Source organism: Rosa rugosa, chromosome 2, assembly GCF_958449725.1.
Source record: "Rosa rugosa chromosome 2, drRosRugo1.1, whole genome shotgun sequence".
NCBI lineage: Eukaryota > Viridiplantae > Streptophyta > Magnoliopsida > Rosales > Rosaceae > Rosa > Rosa rugosa.
The window spans coordinates 65,184,832-65,196,950 of record NC_084821.1 but is presented as its reverse complement, the minus strand read 5'-3'; the positions used below and the strand labels follow the sequence as shown (position 1 = coordinate 65,196,950).

At 38.3% G+C, this 12,119-nt stretch overlaps 1 protein-coding gene and 2 long non-coding RNA genes across 3 annotated transcripts; 1 reads left to right on the top strand and 2 right to left on the bottom strand.

Annotated features, from left to right (window-relative positions):
* Nucleotides 1-157: 157 nt before the first annotated feature.
* LOC133729370 (uncharacterized) lies at nucleotides 158-1,627 on the top strand. Its single transcript, XR_009856347.1, has 2 exons — nucleotides 158-943; nucleotides 1,046-1,627. It is a non-coding gene; the product is annotated as an uncharacterized LOC133729370 (long non-coding RNA).
* Nucleotides 1,628-2,190: 563 nt separating this feature from the next.
* On the bottom strand, nucleotides 2,191-4,353 carry LOC133729368 (uncharacterized). The gene is made up of 2 exons (XR_009856346.1): nucleotides 3,702-4,353; nucleotides 2,191-3,526 (listed from the first exon to the last, which is right to left on the bottom strand). It is a non-coding gene; the product is annotated as an uncharacterized LOC133729368 (long non-coding RNA).
* A 3,224-nt stretch (nucleotides 4,354-7,577) lies between these two features.
* LOC133729369 (GDSL esterase/lipase At1g29670-like) lies at nucleotides 7,578-10,585 on the bottom strand. Its single transcript, XM_062156878.1, has 5 exons — nucleotides 10,153-10,585; nucleotides 9,161-9,285; nucleotides 8,712-8,957; nucleotides 8,239-8,494; nucleotides 7,578-7,980 (listed from the first exon to the last, which is right to left on the bottom strand). Exons 1-5 carry the CDS (start codon nucleotides 10,403-10,405, stop codon nucleotides 7,757-7,759), a joined length of 1,104 nt encoding a protein of 367 aa, XP_062012862.1. The 5' UTR covers nucleotides 10,406-10,585; the 3' UTR covers nucleotides 7,578-7,756.
* Nucleotides 10,586-12,119: the final 1,534 nt, after the last annotated feature.

Genomic DNA, 12,119 nt, shown 5'->3' with positions numbered 1-12,119 from the left:
AAGTACCTGACCCTCTTTAGAGGGCCCAATTTTTTTAATGGTTTTATATTTAATAAATATATATTAAAATCTTCAGTTTCTGAATAGTGTGTTGTTCCAAATTGTCCAGTTACTCGATTGAGTTCCATTTTGCTCTACTCTATTCATCATGGTTGACAGAGATGAACAAATAAACATAGAAGAATTTCACAATAACCAGTCGTCTATCAACTTCGTGTTTCGCTACTGGTGGCGGTCCAGTTTCGCCGGCGGGAGGTGCGAACGGTTGCAGGAAGTTTTGAGGAGGTTACTCACAAGAAGAAACCACCCTGTTTTGCGGGAGTATGAACTGGTATTGGCTACAACCAATTACCTGTCCAAAACTTTCAATTTGGGTTTGACAAAAGAAATGGGCCGATCGTAGTTCACCTCGGCCTTTATTCATGATTGTTGGCTTGTTGCTGAGTTGGTTTAGGTCCCAATTGTTATAATAGGTGGTACTCTTTTCTCAGTTCGGAATTTTTTTAACAGGGTTTTATACAAACAAGGTTTTAACGAGGCCACCTTTAGTTTAGGTTGAGGAGAAGTGGAGACCTTTTTCCACTTCTTCCATTTTCTAGTTATAAGTATGTACTTTCGTGAAAGTTACAGGCAGCGCAGCTAATTAGTAGTGAACGCGCTTTTGTTTCCTGACTTTCATATTAGGATGTGGATTGTCATTTTGACCCTCCCGTACTTATATCTTGTAATCGTATCTCATGTGAATATAGTTCCGCTTTATTCTAAAAAAAAAGATGATGTGAAATTGGGTGCCAGTACCTCTCTATCCAGCCACACAAACGCAACCAAACCTTATCCTCCTCTATTTTTGGCGTTCTGCGAGTCTATGACTTCTGTCTCTCCTCTCCTCTCCTCAATTCTAATCGACCAGTTGACCTCAGTACCTTTCTATCCAGCCACTCAGGTATGATTGAATCAATGTTTGCTGCGTTATTTACTCGGTCCGGTAATGATTATTTGATGCATTATTCCTAATGGTTTGATCTGGGTTTGATTTGGTTTCCAGATTGCAAAGGTCTAGGTCAGTAGGCCATCTAGCAATTTTGTGGGATTCTAGAATTGAGAAATTGGAGAAGTCGAGCTGTGAACAAACTCAGAGTCACAGACTATGATTTGAGTTCAAGGAATCAGGTTCTCTCCTTCACATTGATTTGCTAATTTTGCTTGAATTGTCTGGGGATGTTGCGTGAATTGATTTGCTAAAATTTAGAAGCATGCCTCCTAAAAGAAAATATTTATCTGGACATGCAAAACGCTTAAAGAAGAAAAAAGATGCTAAGTTGGTTAATTCTTTAAGGGGAAGGCTAAATGGACTTGCTTTGGTTTCGATTGATAACGAATATCTTGGAAAAATCAATTGTGATAAGCTAATTGATCAGTTTGCAGGTAAGAAGAGAAGGCTAAGGAGATGGATTTTCAAATGAATATCAATCAACACTGCTAGAATGTGTTATTTTGAGGGTTTCAGATCAAAGCATCTTTTTGTAATTATTTTTTGCTACCAACTTTATGTTTGTATTGAATATTTAGCCTCTTTTGTAGGCTCATCTAATGATATTGATTATACATTGTTGGTTGTTTGATTTTACATTGTGAGTTTGTTCAAGTATAAATTTCATATAATTAAGATTGAAGCTTGGAGGGCCGCATCTTAAACTTTCGCAAAGGGCCTCCGAAAAGTTTGAGACGGCTCTGACTCTCATTGCATTTGCTAGTCTTCTGATATATCTTTTATCACATTCTAAATAGATCATTTTTTTTTTATTCTTTGAGTTGTAATCACATATTTGACTTCGAACCCCTCTTTAATACTATATAGTACATATACATGGAGTCATGTGTATTGTTGTCAAGCTAGAATGTTTGTTCTGTTTCTATAATACATATAGATTAAGTACATCATCATCACAATTCCGACCTTGAATTAAAGTGACAAAACCATTTACAATAGTACAAAGAGAATTCCATTGACACCCAGAAAAAGACATTCTCATTTCACCTAACTTCCAATTAATGAAAAATTATTTAAGATAATAATTGAGACCTAATGCAAATTCAAAATCAGACAAGATTTGAATTATCTCATTGGCTATTCTGGAACGAAATGTCATTTGTTCAACCAGAACATCGATCATAGAACTTATTGGGACGGGGGGATGAAAAAGATGGTTTTGATGGTCCTTCCATGGTAAGGAGATATCAATAATTGACATTTTGACAATACGTACAAAACAAGCAATGAACTCTTTTAGTATCAACAGCTGGAAAAGATGATTTTGACTTGGAACAATAATACTATGCAACTGACAAAAGGGAGCGGCTGGAATACGCCCTACCCTACGTAGGGTGCGCCCTCGTGGGCCCAGCAGTCGTGGTTCAATCATGTCCATACGTTTTGAAGTCAAAGGTCATTGATGTAATTGCCTACTTAACTACCGTTATCAGTAAAAACTGACTCCGTCACAGTAATTTCTTGAGGGCGTTTAAGACAATTCCCACAGAATGGTAGTCACGTGCCTTGTCCATCTCTTTCTGCGCTCAATTCTCAATCCCATTCTCACTTCGAGATCCCAAAGAGGCAAAGACCATCAGAGCTCCGAAACAAGGAGAATAAATTACTCCCTCTGATCTGAAAACCCACCTCCATCTCGGTCACCGGAGGTCGTCGTCATCGTTTCGCTCTTGTTGTTGGTGAGTTCATCTGTCACAAAGTTTCACTTCCATGGCTTCTAAAATCGTAATGCGATTGGGTACTGAGAATCAATCCTCCTCTGCTTTCAAGTTTGAACCTTTATGCAGAATAAATACAGTGGAGATATAAAGATAGAGAGCTTCAGTCATAGCCAATTCCTCTGTAATCGATTAGCAAATTCTTAAACCACAAGCCCAGTTCCAAAAGCAATTCTCTCTTTCTAGGTCCAAACAAGGATCGCCACTGAAGCCTTTCAAAAGTGTGAGATGCTCCAGTGACTCTGCTTTGAAACAAAACTGTGTTGCAAACAAAGGAGGAGACCAAAAAAAGCAAAAGATTCCATTTTTCTTGAAAACCCAGATACATGCGGCGTCCCCAGCAGCTAAAAAGAAGAGTGGCATTTTTGTTGATTGATGGTGTGGGTGATGTGTCAATACCAAAGTTGGGATTTAAGACTCCTCTTCAGGCGGCCAAAGTGCCGAATTTGGATGCCATAACATCCGCTGTGAGTTAATGGTCTCATGGACCTTATTAAAGTTAGTCTGGGTTGTGGAAGTGACGCAGCTGTATTTATCTTCATTGCAGAAAATAGTAAATAAGGACTCAAAGACTCGCCTGAACAGCAGCCCAAATACTCGGGACGAATTTCACGTAAAATATTCACCCGCGCGCCCTCTTTAGGAGAACGTCTTCCATGCTCGGAGATGACGAAAACCCAATTTCCCAGCTGTGTCACTGCCGAAGATGAGCTGGTGAGTGTGATGCCAACAACCAGAAATCTTTTCGATTGTTAGCCTATGAGTGCAGCCGAGCAAGAAACGAAGCCCAGAAAGGCCGAAGAAGTTGCCGGCGTTGAAAAACAGGGCGGAGCAGAAGGTAACCCAGAAACCCAATCAGTCAAAATCGTTCGAATTGAAAAAAAATAATTGGTCTAACGTATAGAGATTGACGAGAGGATGAGTTTTCCTACCACATGCAGCTTAATCGGTGACCGTAGTCGCCGGAATTCGTTGAAACTCGCCGGAGGAGACTCGGAGCTTCGGGTCTTCGATTCTCCTTCTTCGTTCAATGCATGGACAATCAGAGGCCACGGGCGTGACGGCGATGGCGAGGAGGAGAGAATTCCAGTGGTCCGCCGCTGTGCTGTGGCCGGACGGAGTAGCGCCAGTCGGATCCTCTTTGCGGGTCTCCGGGTAGCGTCAGGTCAGAGAACTCTGGTTCTCTCTCTCGATCCTTCTGGATGGATCATCTGATTACATGCCTACTTATGGCTTTTTCAAATAATATTCGATGGCTGTGATCAGTCGGTGGATTTAAGGATGGCTAGGATCGCGCCACGTTGATCTCTGCTTTTCCAAAATATTTTTCTTTAATCTGAAACTTCCAAAAATCACCAAAAATAGCTTGAAAGTCCGGAAAATTCCCCAAAAATTCCAATGAACTCGTCGTGTCGCGTACTTTATTATCCAATCCTTAAATCGAGGATTTCACTAGTGAAAATTTTCAGAAAATATTCTCGAGCACCTTTTCTAAAACCCGATATCTTTGTGATTAAGCTCCCCTTAGGGAAGTAGAAGCATATAAAGGGTTGACCGCTTGATTTAATGTCCAAATGACGACAGATCGGGTTAATTTTTTTACACAGTATCTAATAATACACTATAAATAGATGGATAATGTCAAACTGATTGATTTCCTATTTTGATTATTTGGATTGCACAAAATACTTACATGCCCACTAATGTAGTTTAACTTATATATTAGTTACTTGTAGAAGTATACCTTCTAAGACAAACAAGATGGAGGAAATATAATTTATAAAATTCGACCGTTAGATATTATCATAACATAAATAAATGATTATGGTCAAAATTTCAATTTTTTTCGTCGTAGTTTGGGTCTCGATCTACGTGGTAACCTTAAACCCTAAATACACATAAAACTAAAATGTTCATTACCGCTCACTCGCAACTTATTTTTTCGATCTGTCAGCTCTTACACTCTCGTGGGTATGAGCTATATAACCTAATGTTAAAATTTTGGAAAATTTATCTCTTTGTGATTAAGTTCCCCTTAGGGAAGTAGAAGCATATAAAAGGTTGACCGCTTGATTTAATGTCGAAATGACGATAGATCGGGTTAATTTTTTTACACAGTACCTAATAATACACTATAAATAGATGGATAATGTCAAACTGATTGATTTCCTATTTTGATTATTTGGATTACACAAAATACTTACATGCCCACTAATGTAGTTTAACTCGTATATTAGTTACTTATAGAAGTATACCTTCTAAGACAAACAAGATGAAGGAAATATAATTTATAAAATTTGATCGTTAGATATTATAATAACATAAAGAAATGATAATGGTCAAAATTTCAATTTTTTTCGTCGTAGTTTGGGTCTCGATCTACGTGGTCAACCTTAAACCCTAAATACACATAAAACTAAAATGCTCATTACCGCTCACTCGCAACTTATTTTTTCGATCTGTCAGCTCTTACACTCTCGTGGGTATGAGCTATATAACCTAATGTTAAAATTTTGAAAAATTTATCTCTTTGTGATTAAGCTCCCCTTAGGGAAGTAGAAGCATATAAAGGGTTGACCGCTTAATTTAATGTCGAAATGACGACAGATCGGGTTAATTTTTTTACACATTACCTAATAATACACTTTAAATAGATGGGTAATGTCAAACTGATTTTCAATTTCGATTATTTAGATCGCACAAAATGCTTACATGCCTACTAATGTAGTCTAATTTATTAGTTCCATGTAAATGTATACCTTCCATGACAAACAAGGTGGAGGAGATAAAATTTATCAAATTCGACCGTTAAATATTCTCATGACATAAAGAAATGGTTATGGTCAAAATTTTAATTTTTTTTGTCGTAGTTTGGATCTCGATCTACGTGATCAACCGTAGACCCTAAATACACATAAAACTAGTATGCACATAACCACTTATACACAACTTCTTTTTTCGAGCTGTCAGCTCTCACACTTTCGTGGACATAAGCTATATCAATCAATGTAAAAATTTCAGAAAATTTATCTTCTCTTGGTTTCGCTCACTTAGATAAGTATTAGCATATAAAGGGTTGACCGTTTTGTTTAATTCAAATTTATTGATTTTCAATTTCGTTTATTTGGATCCCATAAAATCCTTATATGTCTACTATTATGGTCTCACTTGTTTATTAATTGTATCAGATAGTATACTGTGAGCCCTGGAAAATATATAAGAAGTGGAAATGCAGTTAATGGATATTGAGTTTACGATCACAGTAATTATAAAAGGTGCTCAAGAATATTTTCAGAAGAATCCTCGATTTAAAAGTCAGATAATAAAGTACACGACACGATGATTTCGTAGGAATTTTCGGAAAATTTTTCGCATACCCAAGTTATTTATAGTGATTTTTTGAAGTTTTGGAATTAAGAAAAATCATTTAAGAAAAATAGAAATTATCGCGGTGCAATCTGAGCCATTAAAATTATTCATCCCTTGATCTTAACCGTCGAACTTTATTTTAAAAAGGGGTATTAAAGACCAGACGGTATCGTACGACCCTGAACCTTCGAGCGTCTCGAATCGTGAGATCGGACCCGGCGACGCTGAAACTTGACGCGACCTCATCTCTCGATTCCGGCCACCTCAGGTCGACGGACCAGTGGCGACTGAACCATCTTAGCGGTGAGGTGCAAGCCGTGACCTCAGATCATCCAATCGGTAACGGTACGACGTCGAGAAACCGCTGCAACTCCGACTAGTTTTCTAGCAATTTCCGGCGACTCCGGCGGCGGTTCAGCGTGCATGTTATACGGAATTTGGTCTACTCCTCGTCCTCTACACGTCTCTGTAAGTAGTTGTTCGATTCGATTAAGTTTTGGAGAAACTGTATTTTGGGTGTTTGGGATTTTTACTGTAATTTCGGTTTCCGGCAGCAATTCCGGACTTCTGACTTTCTCCGGTAGCTATCCTGGTCCCAGAACTCGGAAGCATGATAGGTCGAACCCAGATGGTTTCGATTTTGATCAGAAATATTGGACCATAGAAAAACAAACCCAGATGAGAGTTTGAATTGGATTAGAGTTCAACACAAGTCTCAATTGATATAATGACTAGGAGCAAAACCGAAAAAAGCACCAATAGGAATCATTAAAGTTGCGATTTTGATCAGAAATGTTGGACCAGAGAAGGAAAAGAGGGAGACCCAGATGAGAATTTGAGTTGAAGTTAGAGTTTATGTGAAGAAAATTGAGATAAGAGAGTATTACAGATGAAGGGAAGCTCGGGTTCTCCGGTGAGGTTGTAGGAGAAGGAGTGAAAGTGAAACTCTGTGTTGTGTTGTGTTGTGTCGAACCCAGATGGTTGGCCGAGCTGGGTTGATGATCTTGGGTAAGTTCTGCAGTTGTGGTGGCAGTTTCGATATTCATTGGTAACTTAGTTTTGATTTGTGCTGTGAGTTGATTTGGTTTGGAAAAGGAGAGCAAACGGAGAAGACACACACTTTGGCCGCTTTCGATTCAGACTGGTGGAAGCCAAAGGTTATTCAATGGAATGAGAATACCCTTTTGCCCTTGGCAAGTGAGATGAATGGCGCGGCAGTAACAAGTTTTTACCCACAAGAGATTGCTTGTCGTTTGTGAAACCGGAAATTACGAGTATACCCTTCCGTTAACGGACGTTTAGGGCGCAGCGTGCGCAGGGCGTATTCCAGAAATTGCCTGACAAAATCACAAGATATCCAAAACCCAGCCTGCAGGGTTTATACAGTTTACCTGTCAATCCTATAGAACGACAAGACTTCTCATAAAACAAGAACATAATTGAGAAAAAGTTGGTGCATACTTGCTTTTTTGAACCAACAATCTCTTGGTATACTCATTTTGAATACAGATAAACACGAACATATCAATACATAACTATTTGGACGGGTTCCAAAACTCTTAAAAACCAAACAAGAATGCTCCAATGCTAGAAGACTGAAACGACGTAGTTTGATTTACTAGAGCGCAGCTAGGCTGGCTATATCAACTGGGTAAGCATCGGATGCACGAACAGCTTTGTATGATCTCCTCGCAACCACAGCATTTCCAGCTTCAGTGGGATGGAATGCATCCCAAAACAGATACTCGTTACGATTTGAACAAGGAGTTTGGAGAGGAAGACATGTGATTTGGCCATTGTTCCTCCCCACCCCACAGCATCCTGTATTTATATTCGTAAATCCTGAAATAAAAAGGGCAAAAAGGATTAGTCACACATTTTCAAGACATGTACTTTAGGTTGTTTGTGAGTGTGACACACTAATAATTTGGGTTTCCTGCTTAATTGGTCAATCATTTGTGTTATTAAGAACAAGCGATGCTTTCTGTCAAGATTCTCAACAGAATCGGCTAACACAGAAATTCACATAATATAGAAGTTACTATCACAAAATAAATTTTCCATGTGTTTTCAAGATTAAAAACAAGGATGTGTATCTACCGTATTGTGCTGGGCTTTTTACTATGTCCTCAAAAATGCCATAGGAGTCTATGAAGATAAATCTTCCATCTGGGAAATTAGTGTTGAACTCATTGGCAAGGGCCTTGAGCTTGCCATTGAAGATTTGGTTTGCAGAGTTTATCTTGTCTACGCATGTATTTCCATCTGGGCTATTTTGAGCCAATTCACTTGGACTGCAACCTACTTGACCAATTCCAAACAACACAACCTTCCTTGCACCATAATTGTACATAAGCTGCATATCCAACACCACCAACATTAATGAATATCTGTAATCTGGTTCGTATACATCAAGTTTTATCTCATACTTATATCTACTAAGTACTTGAATACATACACATGTACAGTCTAGCGAAAGATATTTTTGGTTCAGTGTAACCAGACTCATATACTACTTTTGTACAATGCTATGAAGGACAAAAAATCAAGGGAGGGGGAGGAAATGAACTAACCCGTAGTTGCTGGCTGTAATCCTGAATAAGAGAAGTAGCATATTCCTCCGGAGTGTATTGACTTCCGGTGTTGTAATATTGGGGCATAAAATAGTTGTTAAGGTAGTCGTTGCTGCCTAATCCAATAGAGTATATGCATTTGGCCAGATAATTTGCAGCTGTGTCCTCATCTCCTAGCAAGTTTACCACTTGGGAAACTGTGTTTTGGTAATTCCTTACCTGACCACTAAACGTAATCCGACCGCCCTACAATATTCAAAACAGAATCATTATACATGTTATACAAAAGGACGTTCTCTTGTTAGACATTATGTTATGTTGTTACCGATGTCAATCTGACCACTCTCTACTCTTGTTTGAAGTGGTGCCAAATTGAGTCACGCAACATATATAAACTGGTAAGATAAATGACATAGTGCTTTAGTGAATCAATAAATAGTTGTCATTACCAGTTGGCGTCCAGTTTCCTCTCTAATTCCAGCAGCTGCAGATGCAAAGTTTACTCCTCCGAGTATTTGTTGGCCTCTGGCAGTTGCATAGGGTGGAATGTAATCATCAAAACCCAAAAGCTCAGCTGCAGATCATAATGTAAAGGACACTCGGTGGTCAGTATCCTGATTATTGAATTTTACAGTTCTAGTAATTAAGTCGCAAGTCTTAGACTATTTATACATGCAGTAGTTTTTCTTCTACCCCCAATGAATTGAATTATACGGCCACGTTATTTGGTGAAATGTTGCGGTGATGCTAGCTTGAAAGAAACTGATGAACAGCTCAGATAGTAGGTACACTCTTTAATATATTGCCATAAATGATGAATACTGCATATTCGTTGATACCAAACTAACTCCACTTATTTCAGATGATAATCCCATCCAGGGTTTAAAGGCTGCATGTGTATCCACCAATCAAAGAATCCAAGATATGGATGTCTTTAATTAACTTCTTGTTTTTTTTTTTTTAAACGAAAGACGTCCTTTCTACTTCAAAATCTTCTATTTTCTAAAGATAAAAAAGGTGAAAAATCAAGACAAATGCCTACCCAGCTTTTGTTACTAACCCTTCTACCAATACAGATAGAACTGCAATCGGTTTATAAAAACCGTTTCTCAGCAGCAATATTTTACCAGCAGATTTTATATGCATGCCAGATTTACTGAGATCAGGGTATAGTAAGATGTACATGATCTGTTATATAAAACAACCATGTCTACTATGTAAAACGACTAAAATTTTTCAAGAGGAACTGCTAGTCAGATTTATGTATGAAATAGCTAAACTTGTTTTTGATAGATAAGGATTGCTGTCTCCGTCTCTCTTAACACTTCCAAACTAAGAAACCACATTATAATTTGCCTTGGACAATATAACATGCCAATTATGAGGATAAATTTGGAGAGCAAACCATGTGAATGTTGGTGAGAGTGAGAGAGTAGCTTACCAACAACATCAACAGTAGTTTTCCCATTGGAAAATCTTCCAGTTGGTCCACCGAAGTCGATCCCATAAGGCAAGTAATCAGCTCTAGCCAAGGACTGAAGCTGGTTGTTGTTGCCATTATCAACCAAAGAATCCCCAAAAATGAAATAGCAAGGCACTTGTGGCTCAGCTCTTGCCCCAATATTGCACCACCCCAAGTTCAAGACCAAAACCACCACACACACCACCCACATTTTCTTCACCATTCCCACCATAATGCCCAAATTATAAGAAATCAAAAGGTACTAAAACCTAGCAAAGAAAAAGAATTCTGATCAAGTAGCCAGCTGCTAGAAGAAACAGCTAAAGATCGGGGAAAGGTATAAATGGTGGAGGCTGAAGGTGAATGGTGCCGGTATTGGGTCTGTGAGTGTGTGTGAGGATTAAAGGCGACGTTGATAAGTATATATAGAGAAAAGCAATGGCATTTGATGGCCTAGCTTTTACAGTTGAGGAGTTAGTTCGAATGCATTAATTTCACGCGGATATAATGTGATGAGAGACTGTAATGTATGGCAAGCCAAGGTCGGCTCTGAATCCTCTCCCTCACTCTCTCTGCTCTAATTTCTTGTAATGTTTAAAAGATTTTGCATCCCTAGACCTCATAAGTCTTTGTATTTGATCGACATGTTGTCTGTACACCAATGAGCATCTTGGGGCCTCGGTTCTGCTTACAAATAATTCACTGGCAACCAATATTGTAGCACTAAATAATTTTCAGTTTATAGTTAATTAGCAAGACAATTGGTGCATGTTACCAGTTACACTATTAATCCCCTCGATCAATTCAATGGCACATCGAAGAACTCTTGTTCTAGGTACGAGATGCATGTAGAAGTTTGCACATTAGCTTATTACTAGCATATTTTCTCTCGTCTTGATCTCTCTGAGACATTTCGTCAAAAAATTTATATGCACCATTACGTATATGTTGTGTAGCTTAATTAATGGATCGACAGAAACAGAAACTTGGGTTTCAGTCTTCACTTCACCTTTTTGAATATATGAGCATTAGTTTAGAGATGAAAACCCGTTCAGTGACCTATCAATACATATCAAGATATATATAATTAGGGCAAGCAATGTATATCAAGCTTAAAACGCAGCATTGACCTCCTTGTCGATTGATGCTTAATCTGAACTAGGAACGTTAACATATATTCATGAGATAATTGATGGAGATCATGATGAACTTGATGGTTGACTGTATTTTAATTTAAATGAAACATAAACCCTAGCTAGCTAGTTAATAATGCCACGTACTTTTTGTAACACCGTGTTTTGGACTAGGAGAGACGAAGGTGTTGATCTGCAACCTTCCTGTAGATCTTGCTCGATCAGTGGTCCTCAGCTCATACAATCTCTGTCCATTAATTTTGTGTTGACTTTGGGCTCTGCATTTAGTTGGTTGCAGAACTAATCCATGAAGAAAATTAAAAATACAGAAAGCTAATACAACTATATATTATGATCTTTTTTTTTTTTGGTAATAACTATATATTATGATCTTGAAAAGGGGTCATGAGAAGAAGATCAAATTAAAGGGCTGGCCGGCTGAGGTTTTCGACAGTAACATGTCTAGCAAGAACATGCAGGGTGTAGCTATACAGGGTAGAAAATGTACCGACCCACACATGCCATTTATTTTAGATGGTGAGCAACTTTAATGTCTAGGCCATTGAAGTCATTGCATGCCGTAGCTATAGGTTGAAGTCCAATATATACCACCCATTCCCCTACCATTGTTGACAAGAAAAATGAAAAGCAATAAGCTAAGAAGGAGGTAAAACTTGAAGTTGCCAATTGACTCATTATTCGTCGGTGGTTTTCCAATGGATCGAGTCCACCATCAACACTAAAAACCTACCTACAAAAGAAAGAAATTAACTTGCCCGCAAAGAAAAATAAGAAGGAATTTATTGGATGTTC